Consider the following 25655-nt stretch of genomic DNA (forward strand, 5'->3'; position numbering starts at 1 on the left):
CGTGCGCTTCTGTGCGCTCTCCCCTCCTGCGTGCACCTGTGCCAGCAGTCTCTGCACGCTCCCACAAGTGTGCGCGTGTGGGTTCCCCACGCGTGTGCACCTGAGCCACTGCCCCGCCGCCGCCGAGGAGCGGCCTTGGGCCCCTGTGGACACCCACCCTGCGCGTCCCCGCAGCCACTAACCTGTCCCCCCACCACTCTGACACCTGGAGGCCGTCACAGGGGTGGAGGCACGCAGCGCGTGACCTTGGAGACGCCCCCTGTGGAGACCCCTGGGGCGGCGCCGCGGGTTTGCTGTTTCTGTGGCCCGAGCATTCGTTTCGGGGCGCCGCCCCAGTCTGCTGAACCTTTCACCCCCGGAGGGGCCTCGGGTGTTTGCAGGGTGTGGTTCTTGTAAACAAAGCTGCCATGGACACTCACGTGGAGGTTTTGTGTGAACATGAGCGTCCACTTCTCTGGGATAAACGCCCCAGAACGAGCTTGCAGGGCCACGCGGTGAGGACACTATGACTTCATGAGATCCTTCCCACCTGTTTCCAGAGCCTCGGCCCCATCAGGCGTGCCCACCAGCCACGGCCCAGGTGGCATCTGTGATGTCACTGTCATTTAGCCTCTGACGGGCCGAGGTGCCATCTCATCACGGTTTTAGTCCTGAAGGCCAGCAATGCTGGACAGCCTTCCACATGGATTCTCACTCTGGTCAAACACTCTGCTTTTTCTGACTTTCTAACTGGACCATCTGGTTTTCCACCGTTGAGGTTCAAGGGTTCCTTACTTGAGACGACCTCCCTGTCCTCCGCAGAGGCGCGGCTTGCTGACACCGTCTCGTCTGCTTCTTGTCTTTCCCTCCTGGCAGGTCTTTCACAGGCATCAGTTTTCAATCCTGATCCATCCAATTTACCTGCGTGTGTGCATGCATGTGTGTGCGCGTGTACAAGCATGCATGCATGCGGGGACGGTGCTTCAGCTGGGAAGTCTGGGAAGTCTCTGCCTGGCTCCAGGTCCCAAAGGTTCTCCCCTCTGTTTTCATCTGAAAGTTTTATAGTTTTACATCGTACGCTGAAATCTGTGATCCGTTTAAAATTCCTCTCTGCTCAGGCGTGAGGTCTCCTCGTGGTTACGCCTCTCACTCTGCTCTTGGAGGCCAACCGCTTCAGCACCTCCTGTCCTCCCTCCCTTCCTCCGATGACGCCGCACCTTTGCGGAATCTAGTCGGCATCTCTGCAGGTCTATTTCCAAACCCACCGTGCAGCTCGGTGAGGGGGTCAGTCTGAACCCCAACCAGCGCCAGAGCCTGCCTCCAGTGCTGACTGGGGACTGAACTGCCCCCCCAGAACTGGGCAATGGCACGTCCTCCCCCGACTCCTGGGATCAAAAAGATGCTCATACGCTGAGACCCGTGCGTTAACCACCACCCCGTGTCAATAAGAACAGCCCGTTTGTGGCCGATCCAACATGCACTGTGCACCTGCTCTAATTACTGAAGAAAAGGGCGCCCTGACCAGGAGCAAAGGAGGTCGTGCTGGAAATGAAGACGCGACACCCCTTCCCGGGACGCCAGTGCCAGGGCTCCTCCCACGAGGAGGTGCCCTTCAAGGCGCCAGGGCCGCCCTGACTCTCAGTGAACGTTCTCTGCTTTTTCTGAAATCTTGAGGGGATGCATCCCTGACTTGCTGGGTGTTCTCTGTTCTGACAAGACATAAATCTATGCAGAAAACCCAGCTTCTGCAAAGCAGCTCCTCGGAGTGACCTGAGAGGTGTCTCCCGGGCTGTCGTCCTCAGTTTGGCTCAAATAAAACTCTCTTTCTATCCCGGTCACGGACTGTTTATTATTTCTGCCAGCACCCATGTGAGGCAGTCACGTCAGGTGTGACGTCTGTTCACACAGTGTCGCCCAACGGTGCTTCCCGTGCTGGGGCAGGAGCCCCAGCAGAACACTGGGAAACACCCGAAAAAGCTGCTGCCTCCCGTCCACCTGCAGGGGGCCCCACTACATTGTATCCTGAGACTGGCCTGCAGTTCAAAATAATTACTCACCTGGTTTGGTTTGGGAAATCTGATGCTATATTGATTTTCTAATTTTTATGAGAACCTCTATTGACAAAAACAAGCTAGCAAGAATCTCAAGTCATTCTGTTTTCTTTTTATGAGAAAATGCCACCGATACTTGCTCCCAAGGTACATGTCCTCCCACCAGCTTTCACAGTTACTCTCCAGCATGACATACAAGAACGTGGGTCATGATAAAACAAGAAACGGTGTTCAGTGTAATGTGCTTTAAAAAACAGAATTGTTTACCAGTCTTGGGGTTTCAACAAGAGAAAAAAAAAGTACGCAGGATACGGGGTAGCAATCCTCAGGGAAACAATAAAACCATGTGACCTGAAGTCCTCACACCTGAGAGGAGACAGACTGGGGTCCACCGTGACCCCCTGCACCCTTCCATAGGTGGTCCTGTTCTGGGAGCCACCACACAGCCAGGCTGTATTTCCCCGTCCCCCTCCGTGGAAAGGTAGCCGGAGTTCACAGACACTGGGGGCCTCAGGGAGCAGCAGAGCACGGACGGGAGGCTCAGGGACTCACGGCCACACGGGGAGAGCGTGTGGGGGCCAGAAAGGCCACAGGACACCACAAACGCGAGCGAGAGGCAAACTATGGCCTTGGGGGCCCTCCGCTGCAGCAGCTCAGGCGCCCCGACCAACACGCCCAGCGTCTGAAAAGTTGCTAACGCTTGTTTTAAAGGGTTTATTTCTAATGCTTGCAGGTTAAAGAGCCAAAGGTCACAAAAACCAGGATCCAAAACAGCACTCATAGGGATGAGACTAAATTAGCATCAGAATTTCTTTCCAGTAACCAGCGAGACAAGCAAAATACAGTGTAAGATCAGCTCCCAACTGCCCCCAAAAACCAATGCACCAGAAAAATGGGGTGCCCCACTGCGACAGACCTCAAACACTAGCTGCATGGAGCGGACAGGGTGTGGAAGGCGCACCCTCTGACCCCATCACCCCCACCCAACCCCCTGCCGAAGCCAGTGGGGTACAGGACGGACTCTGAGGGTGAAGCCAGAGAAGAGCAGAGTGTTCCTCCTCCCAGGAGCGACGGAACGCGACCCAGGACAAGGGGCGGACGCACAGCTGCAGCACAGAGGGACCCCAGGGCCGCAAGACCCCAGCGCCGCACCTCCGCTCTGACAGCCGCTCCCAGCGAAGGCAGAGGTGGCACCTCGAGGACCGTGCAGACCAGAAAGGCCGTAAGTGCTCCAACCAAACCGAACCCTGCAGGGGACAGGCCGGGGGGCACAGGCCAGGGGGCACAGGCCGGGGGGCCCCGGGGAGTGCCCCCATCACAAGACCCGGCCAGTGAGCTACACACAGCACTGGGCTCAACCCAAAGCCCAACACAGACACGAGTCCACCTCGTGTAGGGGCCTGGACTACAGGTGCGGACGAAGGGGCGGGAGCCCCAGGGACTGCGGCCGGCGGGCTCCCCTGCCCCGCGAGCACACCTGGCCTGCACGTCCACGAGCCCCAGGACAGCTGCACCCGTAGTCTGCCCCCCACGCCCACCACGAGAGACGCACTGGGCTGACCCCAGCCAGGGGCTCCCAGCAAACACCTACGCCGCGCTCCTCAGAAAGACCTAGAAAAGGGGGTCTGGGAAAACGCCCAGGCCAGAGGAGACTCGGCCAGAGCATCCTGTGGACTCACTGACACCTGAGAGGGGACACGATGCTGAAAAACCCCAGACTCGATGACAAGGACTCTCCCGAGGGGGCACATCCAACAACACCGACCTGAAAATGCCATTTACTAAAGCCCCGCATCCATGACAGAGGTCGAGTTCATGGTGGAAGCCCAGGCCCAGCCGGCCTCGCCGGCGGCCCCACCAGGCGCGGAGGGGAGAGGTGGAACTGGCCCGCAGAGACGCTCGCAGACGGACGGAGAGGGCGGCCCCCCAGCTCACTCTGAGGCTGTCACCCCAACAACAAAGCAGACGTGTCAAAAAAGAGAGCTACAGACGCACACGGCCCGTGAACAGAGATGTGGAACCCTGGACCAGGTGCGCGCAAAACCAGCGCAGAGACACACAAAAGGGGACCCCCCCGTGACCAAGCCAGGCTGCGGCAGCAGAGACGCAAGGCCGCCTTCCTGCCCGGGATCAGTCAGCGTGACTCACCGCAGCAACAGCACCAACAGGAGGGCCAAACCATCATCCCAAGGACACACGTCACAGCACGTACAAGCTCAGCGCCTGCTCAGCACGGACGCTCTCACAAGGCAAGGAAGCGAGGGGAGCCTCCTCTCCTGACAAACAGCAGCCGTGAAGACTGCCCAGCTCACCTCACACCTAGCGGCGGGAGGCTCGATGCTGCCACTCAGGTGAGAGACAAGGCAGAGGTGTTTTCTGAAGCGGACGCTGAAGCGGCGGCCCTGCCCGGAGCAGCAGAGTAAGCAAAGGTGCAGAAATCCGACAGGAAGCAGAGCTTTTAAAACTCCCTAGAGAAAAGGCCTAAAACAAGTGGGTTTAGAAACAAGGCAGCACAAAGGTCGGCAGAGAAAACCCACTGCCTCTCTGCACGCCCACCGGGCAGCCGTAAACCAGCACTCAGAGCACACCGCCACTCACGGCAGCGCCGAGAGTGCCACGCCTGGAGACGAGCCTCGGAAAACTCGTGTACGAGCTTCACAGTGGGAACCACAAGGCACACTGAGAGGGGCGCCACGCCGTGGAGCAGAGGCTCGGTGCTGTGAGCACAGCCGTCCTCTCCAAGGTCACCTTCAGACCCAGCGCAATCCCAGTCCTGAGGATCGAGCGGGCCTGAAACCAGGAGGGGCACGGTCTATTAAAGCTGACGACATCCGCATCGGTTATCAGACGGCATCTCTGAGCCATCAGAAGTACCGTCCCCGAAGCTGTGCGTATGCACGCGAACGGCATGTCTTCTCTGGTCAGCAGCCCTGACATGCACAGGGTGTCATCACTAGGTCACCAGAAGTGGAGAGCTGTGCCAGCCCATACAGACCAGTCAGGAAAGGAAACCGTGTGTACACAAAACTAAATGCAAACACCAAAACTCAGAATTTGGTAAGGAAAGTCGGAAACCAGTTCGTCACAGCTAAGACCAAACTACCTCTTCACAATTCAAACAGCCTGATCTTGAGTTTGTCATCGTCTGAAGCCCATGAAACACTGCACTTCTGACTGGGGACTGAACACTGGGTACCCGGCCAAGACCGTGGTTCGGCGCTGCCAGAGAAGAGACGCCCCGGAGGAGGCCTCTTGACCCAGGAGCCAGGAGGGCTCAAAAAACCAGACCAGCCTTTCCACAAACATCCATCAACCTTTTTTTAAAAAAAAAAGATCCTCTGGGAAATAAAACTGAGGATCAGCAATCAGCCTATTATGGGGAATTTAAATAATTTCTTGATCAAATAGCTCAATTCTCTGTGGGCGCGTAATTGGTTTAGAGAAAAACAAAGATGAAGATGTTCCCCCCCCATACATCTTACATGACACATCTCTCTGCAAGAAAAACTGCAAAAGAACCTGAATCACTTCTGTTTCTCATTTTGAGTATTATCAAGAAGTCTCTGAGTCATTACAATTGTTTTAAAATTGCAGAAACATATTAAAGCTTTAAAAGAAGTTTTTAAGCTTTTAAAAATAAAAATCGCTTACATGTCAATTACATCTCAATAAAAATAAAGCATATGTACACTGAAAAATAAAGAGAATAAAAATCGATTGCTTTTAAAACTAAGAAACACAAGCATTCTTTGAGTTCATCAGCTACGTTCAGTTAATTAAAACAAACCCCGAACAGCTGGCTCTGCGTCACCGTGTGACACCAAACAGCCGGGCTCCACGCGGGCCCGCCGGGCAGGGGGCACCTCTCCCGATCTCCGCCTGTACACGGGCCCTCCCGCCGGCTGTCCGGCGGGCATCGCAGGGCTCAGTTCTGTCCTGCCTATTGCACATTCCTCAAATGACTGCACCTGGCCTCAAAGAAGTGCAGAAAAGGGGGTTTTACTTTACTCCACACCCAATCCCTTCAGTGCACGCAAAACAACACAGGCCACTCCTGAAATGCTCGCAGCCGGCACTTAACGGCTGAGCCACCCTCCGGGCGTCCGCAGCTCGGCAAGGGAAGCTTCTGCACCCACCACCTCCAGTGTCAAGGTGAAACAGCTCTGGAGTTAAAACCTCACATCACTACACTTGGAATCACAGCGAAGCAAAACCCAAATTCACGGCGCCGGTGCGCTCGCAAGGGAGAAAGCACCCAGCTAGCAGAAGTCAAGTCCTCTTTTCTGCTCCCGAAGGAGAACACCACTGTCAGATGAAAGCCCATCCAGGTAACCTCACAAACACGGCGCCAAAGAAAAAGGTTTTCTTTCCTTCTCTTCTTTCTTCTTGAATTTATTTAAAGAATTTCATTCAGGTGCAGAATCTGGAAATCTGGATCCAAAATGCCAGCTGAGGCTGGCAGCAGCCCACTGTCTTCTGTGCTCCAGGGATTCAAGAGAACAAGTAACTAACTGAGAGCTGAGAGCAGAGTCTAGTCCGGCCAGTTTTAATCAGGAACAACCAGCAGGTGAGCGGATTCCGGTGCGCCGAGAGGGGTGCAGCTGTGCGTCCCACAGCTGCAGAGCTGGCTCCGGGCCAGGTGCGGCCTCTCCAAGTGGAAGGCGAGTGGTGCTTCACAGATGACTTCTCATCCACCATCAAGGGTCTTCCTTACAACCGAAAAGCCCTTCAGGGTCGCCCCCATCTACACCGTGAGAACACACTCACACTTTCAACTCTCAGCAAACACCAAAAGGGGCCAAGGAATCGTAAGCTACGTTTAAAGCATAGGATTTGGATGTAAAGTAATCTAGGATCTACACACTTCTAGTTTCTATTTTAAATATCTGAGGCCCAAAACAAAGAACTTGTAGAAGTACCTTATTACTCAGAATGTTAACCAATTTTTAATTGTTTTTGGAGACTTTCTTTTCTGTGTTTCACTGCCCACACAAGACACACAATTCTCATTTACGTTAGTGTTTACAAAGTAGTAGTTTTCTGATTTAAATACACAATTTTTTCACTGATATACTAGGATTAAATTCTTATCCTTTACTTCTCCCCAAATTTTCTTGTTAACAGCTTTCAATTGTTGGTAATTTTTATTCTCATTTTCAGAAGTTGTGTGGAGAGAAATGCCAGATTTAGCATCTTTAAAAAATCACTCATACCCAGCCTGTTTAAAACCATACCTATGAGAAAAGGGAGGAACGCCCTTTCCTTCTATTAATCCCATGATAACTCATGTAAGTAACAGTTTTCTTAGCAGTGCTAGTAATCGGTGTGCCGATAAACAGTAAGCGTGTTCTATAAGGGGCTGATTTTACATCACAACGTGGATCTTTAAAATCAGAAAACCTAACGGACTTAGATGAACCGGATTACAGCCTGAGTCCGTGTTGGCACACCCGACTCCTATTTTACCACCTGTCAGCGCACGGGGAGGACACCACGCAGGCCGGTCTGTCCTTGCAGACAGCGTCTCCCTGGCGGGGGTGGGGCCTGACCGGGGAAGTTGCTTACGTGTCCCCCGTGAGCCCACGGTCACTGGAGAGGGATGGGCGCCCTGCAGCTGGAAATGCCTTCACCCAAGCGAGCAGCCCCCTCACCAGACAAATGACCCCAAAGGGACGTGGCCCACAAGTCAGGACGTGGCCCCCAGAAGGCGCAGCGTGGGCCACGGGCGGGTCCGTGCCCGGCCTGTAGGAGCCAGGGCCGCAGGCCCAGCAAACCTGCCCCTTCTGGTCCTTTTATAAAGACGGGGAGACAAACCTGAGATTCAGCACAACTGTGCAACTTGGCCCCCTCACCCGCCGGCATCAAACAGGGCGGCCTGCGCGCGGAGGCCTGGCCTCCTCCTGGGACCCGACCCGCAGGGAGCCCGGCACCAGGACCCCGCGGCCCGGGCGCAGCCACAGTGGCACCTCCAGCCCCGCAGACGCGTCCTCGCGCCTGAGCTGACGGGTGCGGCACGGATCACCGGCGGCGGCGGGGCCCCAGCAGGGGGGCTTTGTCAGCCTGTCCCCAGCTCCTGAAATCACCTCCTCCAAACTCAGGTGACGGACAGAGGCCACACCAGCAGGAGGGCCGCCTCGCTCAGGGCGGGAGGCCTGTCCTCCACTCTCGTCTCACCTCAGAACAGCAGCTCGCAGGCCGCTGCCCCGGCGACACACCTGGCTACACCTACGAGCCACCGGTTTTACAGGCAGAGGCCAAGGTGGCTGAGAGCCTTCAAGGCACAGGACAGCCTCCCCACCAGCAAATCTTCCCGCAGGTTTCCAATGTCACAGACATTCATGCGAGTGAAAAACATGCTTCTGACTCTCTGAGCCCAGAATCTTACCCCAGTCCACACTGACACACAAAATACTTTTGGAAAGTTTTAATATAACATGCGTTTTCCAGGAATTCAACTGTTTGAGTCTAGAAAAAATTATACTTTGCTTTATTGGAAACGTCACTGAGAATTGCTCCTTTTGTAATATTCTATCGCTAACTGGTACCTGAGTCCCCAGGTGACAGCCCTCCCGGTCTGACACGGGAGGTCTGGCCCATTCACTGCCTCCCCACGTAGTTCACCCAAACACTTACGTGTCAGAATGCATATTATTTTATTTCATGCATTTTATTTCTATCCTTTTATTTCTCCTTACGTTACAGTTAAGGCATTACATTAAATTTTTATGTATGAAGTATAGTCTCTAAACATTACATTTCAGGACAAGAGTGCATTACAAAAAATTTATTCTTTAAAAAAGGCATTGGTGCTGCTAGGCCTAAGCCTCCTGACAGGCTCCACAAATGTTCACCAGGAGAAACACGGCTGACCTGTCAGGACACGGACTAAACACAGGGAGAAGCACCACGGACCACCGGCCTTCCCTCTGGGGACAGAGGCCCTGGAGCCCCCCTCCCGGCTACAGAGCAGGGGCCACGCGGTGTCTCAAACACACCAGGGCATATCTGAGAGTTAAAGGAGGCGTCACCCACGGCTGTCTCAGACAGACCTGGACACGCGGCCACTGCGACACTGAGGCATGTCCGCAAGGCCCTAACGCTGCCCTGTCCCTGGAGCACTCGGCAGACGTGGGAGCAGGCTGGCTGCTGGCCCCCGGCCCCTTGGCTCCCACTCCTGAGCCCCACCGCCCTTGCCCCACACAGACGCTGGCCAGGCGGCAGCAGGTGGCCCAGAGACCCCACAGAAGACCCTCGGTAACAGCGCCCCAAGCTCCCATCAAGTGCAAGGACAAATGCTGCCACCGCCACAAACAACACGTCTTCGTAGCCCGTGTGGGAAAGGATGGGAAGGCCAACAGGACCGACGGGGTCTGTCCCGGGAGGGGCACCTGACCGCGCCCTGGACGAGGACACGCACTCAGGTGGAAGACCAGCCAGCCCCATCGGACCACACACTCCACGGAGCTTCAGCACAAGCAGAACCTGAGCTCCGGCACAACTCGCCCCGGCTCGGCTCCACACGGGGAGAACAGCACAACAGAAAGTGCGGACACGGGTGGGAAGTGTGACGTGCTCAGGAGATTTGTAAACACCACCTATGAAGAAAAAGTATCTCAAGACCAGCCAGACGGACAGAAGGAGAGAAGAGACAGATGCACGGCTTCAAAGCCCCGTGGGCTGGTCCCAAAGGAAGGACGCACAAAGAAAATGCGAGGACCCCAAGCCACCCAGCAGACTTCCCTGAGAGTGCGGCACAGCGAGCCCAGCGCCCGCTCTTACCATCGCACTTTGTTGCACGTCTGGGTGGCGCCGAGTGGCGAGCCCGCCACCATGGGCACCTGGATGGGGCTGTGCTGCTTGTTGGTGACCAGGTCCAGCTTCTCCTCCAGTGACTTACAAGTGGCCTCGAGCGCGTGCAGCTTGGCCTCGATGTTGTCCAGTCGCAAGCAGATAGTCTGGTTGATGGAGTACAGGAATGACTGGCAGTGAAGAGAAGAAAAGCTTCAGAAAGGAGTCGTGACCATTAGGAGACAGTTCCAAGCAGCAGCCGCTCCTGTCCCAGCTGCACAGCCCTGCACGGCGGCCCCTCAGGTGCAAGCCAGGAACGCGCCAGGGAACGAGCTCAGCCTCCGCATGTAAAACGTGACTGCTCACTCGTGCTTCTTCTCCGTGTGGCTGCGGTTCTAAGTCACACTGAAGTCCACGGACACAAAACTTAGGTGGTCTTCAGGATATGATTCTGTTAATCAGTAAACTTACAAATACACCTGGTCAAGGCTTCCTAACTACGAAAACAGATTCCACCTAACACCCAAAAGGGCCCGGAAACCTGCCCGCATGTGTTGGCGAGGGTCCTGCGCGTGGGAACAGCACGCCTGCCACCTAGTGGCCATGGAGAGAGCAGCCTCGCCAGCCCCCGCCCATCACAGGGACACGCGTGGCTGCAAACCCAAGGACCAGGTCACACACCCGATGCGCCTCCCACTGCTGCCAGCTTGGCTGTGAGTCTACGGGAACACAGAGGGAGCACATTCTAGGTTAGGGCGGCCCTAAATCCAGTGAGACTGTCCTCGTAAGAGACAGAAGAGGAGACACAGGCACAGAGGAGAGCCCACATGCAGACGAAGGCAGAGACCTAAGTGATGCAGCCACAGGCCCAGGACGCCTGGACCCCCGGGAGCGGGAAGAGGAGGGAAGGACCCTCCCGCAGGGCCCCTGGAGGGGACGCAGTGGCCCTGCGACATCCTGGTCTCAGACGTCTGGCGCCGGGGCTGGGAGAGCAGCCCTCCTGCTGTGAGCCCCGACGCGCTGCGCTGCCCCGGCGGCCCTGGAGGCCCCGAGGAGACATGGGTAAGGACACACCCCCACACCCGTACCTTTATGGACGGGTCCTGGCAGCTGATCTCTAGCCGCTGGCGTTTCAAAGCTGGCTCATCGTCGTCTGTCACGACATGATTCTCCAGCACAACTGGAAGTCAAAGGCAGAGACAGAAAACTCGTTATGCAAGGTTTTACAGAGCTGTTTACTATTAGGAGAGCAAACGGTTCCGACACCTGACAGTTACACGAGAAATGGTGCAACCTGCCTCGTTCTTCACTTTTTACAGTTTTGACTTAAAAATTCTTAGTTTGGCAGAAAATAGGGTCTCTCCTTAACCTCAAGAAAACTGAAATAGTGGATAAACTATTTCCGCAACGTGCCACGGAGCTGACCCGAACACGAGGCCTCAGGCCGCTCCCTCAGGGCTCGGTCAGCCGCCCTTTCCAACAGGACCCACCATGGTGGTGATTTCCTCCCGACTCTGGAACAAGTCTCGTCACTGGCCGCCTCATTCCACTCTCTGCATATTCCATGTTGTTACAAGTTGGTCACCACACTAGTCTCAAACCGAACATGCCAGGTGACAAAGCCATCCCTCCTCACAGCGTGGCTGGAGTCAGCACCTCCCCAGAGCACCTTCCAAGGGGTCTTCGTGGCTCCCGCCCCGGGTAAGCACTCAGCCTGCATTCAAGGCCTACCCCAGCACGTACAAGATGACTCGTCTCAAAACCCTAAAGTAAAGAAACGGAACAGACCCACGACTCTAATGAGAACCTTTCCAGGGCCCTGGGCGAGCGCAGTGAGCTGACCTCCTGGAGGTAAGTTAGCATCCGAACCAGCCACGGGCCAATGATGACAAAGAAGCCTTGCGCTTACCAGAGGGCTTGCATCATGCACCGTGTATCCACTTCCATACAACGTGTGGGCACAGATTCTCATTTAATCAAGTCAAAAAAAGGAAAACCCATGCCTACAAATGGTTAACAAAACACAGGTTCTCAAAAGCTTCGTCAAACCATTTACTCCCACTGGAAGCTGGTCGTTATAACAGGACAGGGAGGATAAACAGACTCAGACAACCATTAGTCTAATCCTAAAATCAGCTGAAATCAAGTCCAGAGAGGTCAAGTGACTTGACCAGGGTCACACAGCATACTTCCTGTGACAACAGGGAAGATGACTCCACGCTGTGGCAGCGTGAAGAACTGCCAGGAGATGAGCAAAGGGCAGCGAAGCAGCTGAGGAAACGGAACCTGCCGTGGCTGTGCCCGGCGCCGACGGCAGGGCCACATAGCTGGGTTCCAGCAGCAACTTCCTACGGCCTGTGGGCTGCCGGCTTATTTTCTTCTTTGTCCTTTGCTGCGCTGCTCTTTGTAATTTTTGTGCATGACTTTTAAAACCAGACAAAAGATGTTCATTTTAAAGCCACCACAATCATCAGAAACGATGGCCCGATCACAGTTACAATCGCACATGTGTGCAGACGGGGAGACTGCAGCCCGGGGGGAGTGCGAGCAAAGTCGCAAGAACCCAAGCATTCTGGTTTTAGGTGGAAATCAGAAAAAACCGGAAGGATGTACGTGCCAACAATTTAAAGGTGGTTCTGTTGCTCGGATTATGGGAAATTTTTATTTCTTCTACTTGCTTAACTAGACTTTAAATTTTACAAAGTTCACACTTCAGGGACGAGGGAAAAACAGTCTCAATCTTAAACCCACTCTGGACACAGACGTGGGGAAGGCAGGCGGCGCCTGCTGCTGTGTGGCCGTCACCAGGGCCAGGGGCTACAGGCCTTCCGACTGCGAAGGCCTTGGGAGCCCGGCGCACAGCGGGTTTCCATGGATCCGTCAGTACGCTGTCGCTCCCAGCTGTTCACGGACCAGAGGGGGAACAAACCAGGTTCAGAAATGTCTTCTCTAATCCTCCTTTGAACTGTAACTTACAGAAAGAGGGTTTATTTGGGAAGAAAACTGTCAAGATTTTAATAGTTCTAAAAATGCGTAAGATTTATATAACTGGAACATTTTTCTCTTACAACAGTATGTGACTTCTAAAGAAACTGACAACCCCCCACCAAAATACGAACAGAGGTTTGTAAAGCAGGGACGCACGCTGGCAGCGCTGTGGCCTTGGGCTTCCGGTTCCCCGGCGTCTGAGGTGCGGTGCTCACTGAGGTCAAGGCGTCAAGTCCCCGCTCTGAACAGACCAGTTCACTTTTACAGAGAACCCGGGGTGCTGAACAGCCACAGCCGGACGCCCTGACTTTGCTCAAGGGTCTGGTAGGCTCTTGATCCTGCAGTTATCAGGTGACAGTGCTGCTCATAAACAAATCAAAGCGAAATAAGGGGGAAAACTGCCTGCAGAGCAGCGCTGGGAAAGGCGCCCGCAGCTCCGGGGCTGCTGGGCCGTCCCGGGGCCACGGCGCTGCCCCCCCCCCCCCCGCACACAGCAGCGGACTCCACGGTGAAGCCTTCCAGTGAGCACGTCAAACACGTCCACAAGACAGACGTATTTTCTTATGAGATTTCTGAAAATTCTCTTTTCTTTGTTGGAAAAAAAAATCAGCATTTTAATTCTACTATTCCAGAAAGAATAGCCAGGCAACCAAAATGCTCTGTGCCTTAGTTGTGGTCACCTGTCACTTCCAACTTAACAGACATACAAAACATGTAAAGCTTTATGGGGAGGAGGAGGAGAACTCTCATTAGGAAATCTTTTTATAAAATAAAAGTGTCGACAAAGTTGTTTCATAGATGACGTTCCTGAAGTTCATGGGTCCCTCACAAAGCGTCATCTTGAATATTCAGCTGAGGTTCCCAAGCAGATGTGAGCCTTAACGTCATTAAGGAAAATTCCCAGCCTCAGCAAGAGTGTAGGAAAAGCCACCTCACAGAATACACAAACAGAGCGTTTCTGGGACATCGGTCAGTGTCTTATCAGAACTCTCAACATGCTCAGCCGTCCTGCTTCTGGGAAATCACCCGACAAATACTTCCCATGATACACCCGCAAGGGTCTTCACTGCAGGGTGTACGTGAAAGAAATACAGTGTGAACAACGTGACTGGTGTCGGCAGGGAAGCGGGGCGAGGGAACACCTGGGAATGAAGACCCCACAGGTGTCCAGACACAGAGCAGCCCACGCAGAAGAGCCCAAGGCTCCCCGACGCGCTGGCAGCGGGCAGGAGTGGGGCACTGGAGAAGGCAGCGGGGGGCCCCCGTGTGCTATCGCGGCCCAGGTGGGCAGGGGCAGGGAGCGGGGGCTGGAAGGCGCACGGGAAGGAGGGGCAGACAGGGTGCGGGAGGCGACCACCAGGCTGGGTGTGGGGCCGGCAGTGAGCGCACCCTCTCTGATTGGGATTTTTCACATGGAACACACGACGCTTTTTCTCTTGCTTTACTGAAGGGAAAGACAGCTTCCAGACGCTCTTCTGGACCGTCCCGGAAAGGGAGAGTGCTGGCTCCCTGGCGCCCACAGCTGCCTACCTGGGTGATCGGGGCTCAGCTCCTCCACGGCGATCTGCACCACGTCCGCCAGGTCCTGTTCTGACATCATCCAGAACGGCGGCGCGAGGCCGGGCGAGGCACAGGAATCAAACTCACGCGGGACCGGGCTCCTGTCACTTAGAAGCAAAAGCAGAGACAGAGTCGGGGACATCAGCGGCTCGCCACCACAGCAAGGAGGGCTCTCCTTGCCCCAGACCACCCAGAGGTTGGTATCCTGTGAAAACTGACCAATGGCCTCAGTCTCCCCCCCCCGGACTAGCCCCACCTTCCCAACCCATCCCCGCACCCCTCCAACGTCACCCTCCTAAGGCAGCTTGAACACATCACCCCCAAGCCAACCATCCCCAATGGTCCCCCTTCTGCCCACGGAACCCGTCCCACCCCCACGGGCTCTCAGCTCCTGCCGCACACACCACACCCCGGACGCCGCTGCAAACACACCTCTCGCAGGCCCCAGCTCAGCTCAGCTCCGCACCCCGGCCCTCCCCTCGGACCCCAGCCCTGCTGCCCCCGAGACGGCCCACGTCTGCACCAGAGTCTGTCACCTTCTTCCCACTCCTGAAACGCTCTGATTAGGCCAAAAGGGACTGTCTTTTCCAAAACAGAAATGAGGCCACGTCACCCCAAATATGATCTATCAACACAGGAGTCTAAACACAGCGCCTGAAAACAGGGTGCCTGGAGGAACCAGCAATCGCTGCCCCGTAATACTTTCAGCACCCTACACACTGCATTTTAATTACCGACAGGTTAAGTATTTATGACGCGACTTATCTGTCTCCCCCCGCCCCTACAACTGCGGGTTCCCTGGGGTGCTTGCCAGGCACCAAGCCTACTGCGCAGCCCCGCGCCCACTCCCGTGGTCTCAAGGCACGCCCCCCGGGCAGGGGCAGCTGAATTAGGATTTTCAGATCATCTAGTTTCAAACAGGAGTCTACTGACAGCTCCTTTAAACAGATAAATTCCACCAGACGTAAAGTTAAATCCGCGGGTTCCACACATGTTCTTAAATCCTTTAAGCCCCTCGTCCAGATGTAAATTCTACAGCTTAAACGGAGCAGCTCCCAAGCTTCTGGGGGGAGTTTCTGGGGGACGACCATCGGCAGGAAGGGGGGGCCAAGCTACCGTCTTAACCCTTCGTGCACACGCGGCACTCGCTCACAGACACGGACACGGGTGCCGCCCGCCAAACGGCCGAGGCGTGTCACTCCCACCTGCACACCTCACGCGAGCCCAAGGGAGGCAGAAAGCCCACCTGCCCCTGCCAGAGCAGCCACTGATGGCAGAGAGTGCGGGACCTGGGATCTCAGAGGTCCTGCTGCCCAACCCTTTAAAAAGTCCCACTAGGGAGGGATGGTGGTGGCAGGGCTGTGACCCTCCCAAACGTCCCTGCAGGAACACACGGGGCAACCAGGGCGGCACAATGGGGTGACGGGTGACGGGTAACGGGTGGCGCGGTCAGGACTCTGCAAGAACCTGACATGCCAGCACGCAGGCAGCACACTGCCAGCCATGAGGGGCTCTGGGAGGAAGCGAGGCGGAAAAGCCGCAGGTCAACAAGAGGATGAGGCTGTAGCCACCCAAGGACAGACAGACGCGGGGCCACCTGCAGGGGCCACAGGCCTGGGCACCCTCCGGGGCCACACACACTGAAAAGAGACCAGCCTAGAAGACAGTGTGGCAGGGAAGGCAAACAGCCGGGAGAGTGCAGAAAACAGTGGCCGCATTCTTTATAACTTCCCCCAAACAACAGAAAATAGAGCTCAAGAACACGGAAATTAGAACTATTCCAAATCAAGCTTCCCTTCCAAATGTTCTGGAAAATGAATTCCAGAGAAAATGCATTGATATAAAATACTGAGGTCAAATCTCATGCAGAGATAATATATTTTAAAAGCAAACAGAAGCAAAGCAGCATGACTACAGTCGGGGAAAGCATGCTAGGGAGACATGTCCCTCCAAGAGATGAAGCTGCTACCCTAGTATCTCAGAACACACTAAAACACATGAAGGAAATGACACAAAACACCACTAACCATGAGCCAGCACTGAAGACACTCAGAAGTGAGGGGACAGAACTCAGAAAAGACTGGAAACAAAGGAGAAACAATTCTGGAAATGAAGGCTAAATTGGAAGGAATCCAAGAGCAAAGAAACACAATTATGCGTGAAGAAAAACAAAGTGAAGAAAGGAGGAAACAATTAAGAATAAAAAAGAAATGAAAGAAAAGATTTCAAGAAAGGAGCACACTGACAGGCAAAGAGGGTCCAACATCTGTTTAACAGGGGGCCTGACAAAAGGAAACCAAAGTCACGCAGTGAAACGCGGGGATGACGTCACATCCAAGAAAATGCTTCAGAAACCAAGGCAGGGAGGGGGTGTAGAAACCCTTGAAACTGCTTATGAAAAAGACACCACAAATCTGGTGGGGGATGGGTGGCAGAACAACCGATACTAAGACACAGTCTAATAAAAAATACTATTTAAAGAAGAAAGAAAAACAATTTTAGACATCTAGACAAAAGTACCAGGTGACTTAAAATGGGGGCGGGGGGATAGATTATCAAACTACAGCAGAAAAGGGATCAACACACACAAGACACTCAAGGAAAGAAGCGTGAGCCTTAGTGTCCAGACGAAGTGAGCTTCAAGGACAGAGGCAGCAACTTGTACCAACACACAGCCCTCAGAGAACAGTGTTCCCCCAAACGCTTCCTGAAGAAACCGCTGGAAAACAAGACTCAGAAAAGCAGAACCACTGGAGGAAACAACACACTAACTGGTTAGTGGTGAGCAGTCTGTTTTTACGTGCAGGACTGAGACCAAATGAGAAGGTCCAGTTTGCAATGGCTACGTGATCTGATCACGGAGACACAATTTACCTGCTTAAAAATGGGGAGAAAAACTGGGAGAACACACACAAAACAAACGTTACCAGTTTGCAGTAACCGCACTGAGCGGTGGTGTTGGAATGCCCTCTGAAGATGTCGCGACTCTGCCATTCCTTGTGTCCTTGAGAAGCGGGACAAGGACAGGCAGACCCGAGCGCAGGCAGGAGAGGTCTTTGGGCGTGGATTTCCACTGTGTGTCTGAGTTGGAGGGAGGAACCGGTGTGCGAACCCAGCGGCCCCGCATCCTTACTGCCCAGGCTGTGGAGCTGGGGCCCGGCTCTCAGCAACACCATCGGGGCCTCCTGGAGAAACGGCTGATTCCAGGTCGGAGGCAAGGACTACGCAGGAGAAACCTGGAACACCTTGTCACGCCAGGTGGGAGGAAGCGACCAAAGACATCAGGCTTGTCTCACAAGGGCTCAGGGGCCAGCTCCAAGACGGCCCTCCCGGCCAAAGATGAGCACAGTGACCGCCAGCAAGGGTAACGAGGCCAATGGACTGAAACAAGTATTTTCAAGCTCATGAGTTCACAACGCTTTCCAAAAAAATCACCTTTAGAGGGTGCCAGGGAACTGTCTTTAATTTTTTAAAAGGGGTATTAAAAAGAAAATCGAGCATTTGTCCTGCCATTCAACACCCCAACCAGAACAGAACCAAATGTGCTGTCCCATCTAACACTGCCCAAGGCCAGCGTGCCACCCCAACACACACCGGCAAACAAAAACACCACAGACCATCAAGTCCCCAGAATTTTAATACTGTTGACTTTCAAGAAATACAGGGGTCGGGGGACATCCTGAAATGCACATAGAAAAATCAAAATCCAGACTAGGGGAAAGTCTACAGACAAGGGAACCCATCTACTCAACACATAAATTACATGCGGGTGTTGGGGGGGCATCAGAAGGGGGTGACCATACAACAAGGGGGACTTCAGCAACAACCACCACAAATAAGCAAAACTACAATTCTCTCTGTGTTACACTAAATAAAAGGAGTTCTTAATGCAAAATTCAAACCAACTGGAAAATACTTGCTACACATTCACCAAAGAGCTCATTTCCTTCTCTCACAGGAACAGAAAAAAGACTAATAAACCTAACCAAAAAACGAGCATAGGAAATGAGCATGAATTCATAGCGGGAAGAAGTCACAAAGCTTTGAAAGCTTTTAAACATGAGGAGACTCAACCTGTCACGGAATTCTTTAAATGCAAATTTCAGCAAGACGCTCGGCGTGACAGGCGGGAAGAGAGTCAGGACGGGGCAGCCCCCTGCACTTCTGGCGGGAGCTAAACTCCGAAGAGCGACAGGCAACGGGCGCGGACCCGCTGCCGCCCCCGAGGAGCCCTCCCAGCACAGAGTCGCCTGTCTGTGCAAAGATCTAAAAACCACCGGCACTGCTGTCAGCAGCAAAGAATGGATGCAACCTAAATGTTTAAAGAACCAAGTCTGGTGCAGCAGGACAGGAGACCAACAATGGCCAAAGAGTGCGGGCCGAGCTCCCCGCAGGACGGTTCCTGAGACGCAGCACCACGTGGACATAAATGGGGCAGGACGTGTTCAGAGCACTTTTTTTTTTAAAGAAGTATGCTACATGTGTACAGACTATCCCTGGGACATCAGCATGAAGGGAAATTGTATTTGTATTTTTTATCACGTGTGTATCACCTCTTCAAAAAAAAAAAACACACTATTTAAAAACGGTCAGACAACTAAATATTTAGGCATAAACTGAGGGGAAATTGTCAATCCCAAACTCCCTCAGGTACAGGACTCCGCGCCGAGCCCTGGGGCCGGGTCAGCTGCCGCAACGGCGCCAGGACTCGGGGGCTGGCGGGACCCACGTGAACCGAGGGAGGAGGGCCCGCCCGGCCTAGAAGGGCCACACGCAGCGGGCATCCTCTGAGCATGACCTCTAAGCAGATTAACCATGGTCAGTATGAAAGTCAAAGCCACTTATGCCAAAAACTTGGTCTTTTCTCCAAATTAAAAACCAAAGCAAAGACTATTAAGGGAAACACTGAACTGCATAGCGAAGGTGGTGGTCCTCAGTCAGATGACACCACACCCAACCTGTCTTCGAACTGATGGATTTAAAGCGTCGTACGGTCACACATTGCCTTCAGAACCTAATTCTTTTTAAAATTACAGTTATTTTTCCAGGAAAAAAAGCACAGACAGACAAAATTCTGCCAAGCTTCGGAATTCATAATCACCAGAGACTGCTGGCTGGCCACCTCAGTACCTGCTGCCCTGAGGCCCAGGGCACGTGGCCACCAGCCCGCCTCTCCTGCAGCTGTCACCATGTGACCGGCTCACTAGCCAATGGGGTGTGAGCGCAGACGCAACACGGGCGGCTCCGGGCACTTGCCCTTCCTGGCCCTCCTGTGCCGGCCTCCAGGGAGGAGGATGGACAGAGGGGCTAGGACAAGGAAGCAGCCCGGGGCCCTCACGGCTGGCTACGGGGCTCCGCACGTCCCCGGACTGCCCGCCTCCGACTTCCTACACCAAAGGAAAACACCATCGGCCTGCTTTACACACAACGGGTCCTGTTATCTGCGGGGTGGGTGCAGCCAGGCCCACAGGACACGCCCTGAGGCCCGTCCATGATGGCCCTGGGTCCGCAGGTCCCAGGTCACACACACGTCTCTCACAACAGGCCAGTGGAAAGTTTTCAAGTGCCCAGTCAAGCTGTTTCCTGGTTTCTAGAAGCTCTGCGAGTGGCTTAAGAAAACACTCCGAGCTCACCATGAAGTCCTGAACCCTACCCTCTTCCACATGAGGACACCACACATACCCGAGCTGTTCACTCAGCGTGATTCTACTGCCAGGATAGAGTCATTTAAAATTCTGCTAACAGTGAAGGTTTGAATAGAAGAAGCCGCTAGGGCAACAGGCCCAAGAAAACTGGAACAGACCGATGCATGTGGTTGCCATTTTGGCAAATTAAATTTGCCATTTCTCAGAAGTCCTGGAGACGGTCCAATCTTAGCATCATAAAGCAGCTGCACTGTTATGATTCGTGTTCAGTAACGTCTCCAGTGGCTTGTGAGGAGCACGCCTTCCAGGGTGCACGGGGAACAGGAGTCCCCCAGCCCAAACCAGCAAGGGCGTGCTCGGTCTCTGGGGATGGGAAGTTGGTGACGGCACCGCCAGACAGAAACACCACCGTCACACACGTGAACCAGACTGGCTTGATGACATGAACCAAAAGGGAAAGGTCCCCGAACATAAGACTAACAGGAAGGAGTACAAAGGGAGAACTGTGTATGCATGCGGCCACATGTCTGTGTGTGTAAAACGCGCCCAGGACCGTCTGCCATGGTGCATCCTGAACCAAGGGGACCCCGCAGGAAGGAGGACCGACAACACAAGCCGACCTCCGTCCGTTATCCGCTGGATTGCTGAGTTTTCCGTAAGCACGTTAATTATCTGTCACCTGTGGAACTTCCTGAACCAGCAGCAGGGACACGGAGGAGGCCAGCTACATCAAGTCTCGACAAAAACGAGGCAGCCTTCTTCAACGCCCCTCCCTGCCCTGTGGCCGCTGGTCCCCTGGACCACTGGCTCAGCCCCTCCTCCCCCAACACTCCAGCCCCACCTCCTCTCGCGGTCAGGGGCCTCCACCCCAGCAGCTCCCCTCAGGCCCCCAACACCAGGCCCCGGGGCACCCCGGGGACGTCCCGCTGCTCCTCCCTCCCTCCCCTGGTGCTGTCTCCCCTCCTCACATTCCCTCCAGCACCCAGCCCAATCACACCCCACTTCCCGCCACAAGACTGCCCCCGGCCAGGTGGGACAGGTGTCTCCACCGGGATGAGGCCACCTCTGCACACTGCCCTGCCCCCGCACCTCCAGGGCCTAACTCCACTGCCCTGGCGTCACCCACCGCTGGAGGTTCACGCCATCGCCCCAACAGGGACCGCCCTGGCCTTGCGCTGGACCCCTTCTCATTCGCTCTTAAAGACCATCTGCCTGCTGACTGTCTTTACCTCCGACCCCTCCCGGGAACTCCAGATCCATGGGACAAATGGGCTCCGGGCCCCCTGCCCTGGGTGTCTTGTCTCAATGTGACCATGCCCAAATGGAAGCGTCCCGCTCCACAGCCGGCCTGCACCCCCAGACACCCCACCTCAGGTGCTCAGGTACTCGGGCCAGAACCTTCTGGCTGGGGCTCCTCTCTCCCGTCCAGCCTGCGGGCAGCAGCTCTTGCTACACTCACTCTGGATCCATGCGCTGGCCCCACCTGGGTCTCCATGCTCTGCCTTTGCCCCAGACTTATCACCGATGCCTAGTTTAAAAGCTGCGGGGACAGCGTTAAAGCCCACTCTGGCGTCCCCGTCGGCTCGAGGCCCAGGAGGGGTTTCCTGCCCACTTGAGGCACTTGCCCAGCACCCCCGTGCCTGCCAGGTGCTCTCCGCACCAGCTCAGCCTCTACCCTCTGATGTCCGCCTGCCCCCGCCCCCCCACTGCCTCTGCCCCACCATCTCCAGAGCCCCTGAACTCCACCCACTCCCACCCACACCAGCACCTGCCCCCTGCTGCCCTCTCCTGCTTTACCGCAAAGCTGGCGCGTCTAACTCACAGCTCCCGCTCAGCGTCAGGCTCCCTGCCGGCAGACAAGCTCCACTGGGCAGAGCTGTCCCCACCTTGCTCCCTGCCCGGCGTGGGGCCTGGCACACGACGCACGCGCACGTGGGCGAGCCCGCGGGAGGCACCCCCGACGCAGGGCGGGCTGTGAGCACTGGGGCCTGCGGAGCGCTCTGTGTCTACTGATTTCACAAGGACTGCACCGTGATGAAGGCACAAACCTGCCTTGTTACTGACTGTGAACTGCATGCAAGCGACGCACTGGGCTTAACGGCGAAAACATGAGCTGCTGGTGGGTCGTCAGCAGCGGACGCGAGCAGGAGTTCGTCAGTGGAAACACAGAACTGCACTTTACTTTTCACTTTGCTACTTTTTAAATATTTTGGACACCCATAAAATAAAACCACAAAGCCATTAAAACTGTAAAAGAGAAAAGCCACTGTAAGGAGCACACAGCTGAGCTTCTGCAGCAAGGGTGAGAAATGGAAATGGCACAGGCCACCAACACTCGTAACGTGAGGAAAGGCAGCAAGGAAGAATCGCCAAGCAAAGCCCCGAGCTGCACTGGGCGCCGACACACGGGCCATCTCGTCAGGGACAGCACAACGTGGGGTTTCCTTCCGTCTGTTTTCTTGGGGCAAGCACACTTCACGGAGCTGTTTCCTCCACCAGCCCTTGAACAAAGCGCCCGTGCTGAGCCTGGCTTGGCCGAGGCAATTCCCCAGGAGGCGGGAGGCGGGAGGCAGCACAGAGCCGCGGGTGAACTCCCGGGCAGTGACCCGACTCAGCCCTGCTGGAACGATCTCCCCACCGTCACATCTGCACACAGTGACTGGTCTGAAGGGCCGCAGTCCCCGCCCCCCAGATCCTGACCCCGACGCGGCCCTGCCCCTGGCACCAACCAGTCGGAGGGTCGAGGGCCGCCTGAGCAGGAAGGCCAAGTCCACAGGCCGTAGAACTCAGAGCAGTCTCCACCCACGCCGGGAGGTGGCCGAGTGGTGCCAGGTGAAAAGCTGCACCTCCAGAAAGAGGGCACCTCCAAGGAAACTAAGGTCGTTCCATTTGCTCAGATCCTTTTGGGTAGAAATGCAGTAATAAAATAATTAAAAGCCAGTATGATGTGAGCAAAGAAATCAATCTTTCTTAAACTGAGACACATGGAAACGACTCAGCTCACAGATCCTCCCAGTCAGTGTGGGGCGGAAGGGGGACGTGATCATAAACGACCAGTCAGGCACCGGGTAAACTAGGAAACAGCAAGAAGCACTGGTTCTTAGGAAAGTTCAGGCCACACTGTTTCTTCCCTAAAAATGCTTATGTTTGAAATTAGAAGAGGGCCAACCCAGCCTCAGATGGCAGGCCCCTCCCCCTACAGGTAACATGTTGGATTAAATTGGCCACTTTTATTCACATCTTCCAAAATATTCCCCCCCTCCTCAAATACACACGCCCGCGCAGCAGGGAGAGGCGGCTGGACGGAGCTGCCGCCCCAGCAGCGCCGCCCCGGCCGGACGCGCTGGTCCCAGCCCCCCTCACCACGTGCAAGTGCGCGAGCTCGGGCTCGTCGTGCCCGGGCATCTGCCAACAGTCAACGTCTCTGAAATCAGGACAGAAAACGTGTGAATACTTCTTTATTCACTTAAAAACCACGACAGGCACTACATTACATATTAACATACAAAGCTTTTTCTTTACGAAAAATAACTACAGATTCCAAAACAACAGCGAGGGGGGAGGCACGGCTCTGCGCCCGACAAGCCCCTTCCTGTCAGCCTCACGGGCGGGGCGGCAGCGGCGCTCTCCTGTCTGCCGCCGCCACGCCCAGCCCGGCACACTGCAACAGGGCGCCACCGCGCAGCAGCAGCTCCCCTCTCCCCAGGGTGGGCCGCACCGTGGCACCTACAACCACTCAGTGAGCCTCCTGCACGCTTTCACTCTACAATCCTTTGGTCTGTCTCGCACTTTAAACGGACCTTCTGTGCGGGTCTGACGTGGTCATCTGCGGAACGCTGGCTCAGCGAGACGTGCAGACCTTTCCAAGACCTGTTAGATTATCTAGCGCATCGCCTCTACTACATACCCCATGTCAGACCTGCCCCTTTGGCTCTAACCCTGGGCTCTGGTTCCTGGGCTTGGTCTCGCTGGTTCTGCACCTTTTGTAAAAGTGTGTTGCCTGGGGCCTGAAATACACAGGACAGCCCAATCTCAGGGCTCAGACCTTTAAGGGGAGAACATCTTCCCATCCACACAGAGATAAAAAGTTGCAGAACAGAGAAAAACATTCCTCTTGTTGGAGGTTTCCAGGAACATCCTGACCTGACCTACGTGGACCGGTGCAAGGACAAAGGATTCCAACACCAGCAAGTCTGCAACAACCAGTGACGCCCCTCCTTTTTAGTATAAAGGGGACCTGAATTCTGACTTGTGGAAGACGGCACTCCGGGACACCAGCCCCCATCTCCTGGTCTGCTGGCTTTCCAAATAAAGTCATTTGTCCTACCCCAAAAGCTCATCTCCCAGCGTATCAGCCCGTCACGCAGCCAGCAGAACAATTTGGACTCGGCAACATCAGCACTGATCTCGTCAGAAAAAGCTTGAAGTATCAGGAAGCTGCCAGGCTCAGGGGGCAGACACAAGCTTTCTGAAATTCCAATTTCATTTGGAAGTTCAAATTCAACCACTGGCAGTAGTGTTAGCTGACTTCCATGAAGTGACAGGCTAACTTGTCCACTGAGGAAGAAATACTGGTACTTCGTCAGTCACTCCTTTATGGTGGTCCATGAAAAAGCAGCTAGCTAGCAACTCAAGTAACTGCAGAGCGGTCCGTCCTCGAGGCAAACTGCCCGCTCCAAAACACAGCACAAGTGGTTTCCACACACCTCCTGTTTTGTCACACAGAGTACACGCTGCCCACCAGCTGCCGCCCCTCCACAAGCCAAACTCCTGCAGCACATCTGGAAGCCTCCCCATGCCTCCCGGAACACTATCTCCTCCCACACCCTTCAGAGCGCCACAAAACTCTGGTTTCCAAACTCATTATCACACTGACCACTTCCGCAGGGCCAGACTCTAGGAGCCAGCCTTCCCATCCACGTTGCCTCTCGCGCAGCCCCTCGGGTCTTCCTCCCCTACCCAGGGCCGTGCTCTCCTTTGAAAGCTCTGCCTTCACCCCTGGCCCCACCAGAGCTGGGCTCCTCCACGCGGTGCCCGGGTAGGCAGCGTCCACGGAAGCACATTTCCCAGGGGCGCAGGGCCGGCACGCACTCCCATTAGAGGGAGTGATACCCATGCCCCCAAGTCTCCATCTGCTGCCTGAACCCCTCACCCATGCTTTCTCTGGTCCAGTATTTCCCACACTATGGCCACCTGACAGTGAAGCCCATTCCCACTCCGGAAGCCCCTCTGCTCAAATCCCTGCTGCCTTTCTTCCCAAGATCGCTCAAGGAGCTCCCACCAAGCCCCAGCCCCTCTGAGAAAGACCCTGCAACTCTCCTCTTTGCTCTCCGCTGCTACCCCAGCATCCAGCCCTCACCAGACCAAGGGGGTCCCGCCTGCCTGCTGATTCCAGCCAGCTTCCCTCCTACTCCTCCTTCCTCCCTCCCCCTGCTCCGGGGCTGTGTGTCATCCACAGCCCTGCCCCCAGCCCCTGACAGCAGGCGTCATCTCTCTGTGACACACTCTAGGGTGGAGTTCACCCATCTGTCCCCCACACATGGGGAGGCGGGAGGCCAATCTCCTTTCATCCACGCTGCGGGTAAGTTCCAGACTGATCCTTCCAGAAGGATCACCCACGGCATCACATTTTGACTACCCGGTT

The 25655-nt window shown here is 55.1% G+C and overlaps 1 protein-coding gene across 4 annotated transcripts in view; it reads right to left on the reverse strand.

The window, feature by feature from the left end:
* The window catches only part of BANP (BTG3 associated nuclear protein), a 74651-nt gene that overhangs the window by 38115 nt on the left and 10881 nt on the right, over positions 1-25655 (reverse strand). For all 4 annotated transcript variants that reach the window (XM_031436640.2, XM_031436639.2, XM_031436637.2 and 1 more), the window contains exons 2-4: positions 14337-14473; positions 10907-10998; positions 9810-10009 (exon numbers count right to left, since the gene is read on the reverse strand). In XM_031436640.2, coding sequence (XP_031292500.1) covers positions 9810-10009; positions 10907-10998; positions 14337-14406 — 362 coding nt within the window. In that variant the 5' untranslated portion in view covers positions 14407-14473. The remainder of the gene's footprint in view (positions 1-9809; positions 10010-10906; positions 10999-14336; positions 14474-25655) is intronic.

This window comes from Camelus dromedarius, chromosome 23, assembly GCF_036321535.1.
Source record: "Camelus dromedarius isolate mCamDro1 chromosome 23, mCamDro1.pat, whole genome shotgun sequence".
Classification (NCBI taxonomy): Eukaryota; Metazoa; Chordata; class Mammalia; order Artiodactyla; family Camelidae; genus Camelus; species Camelus dromedarius.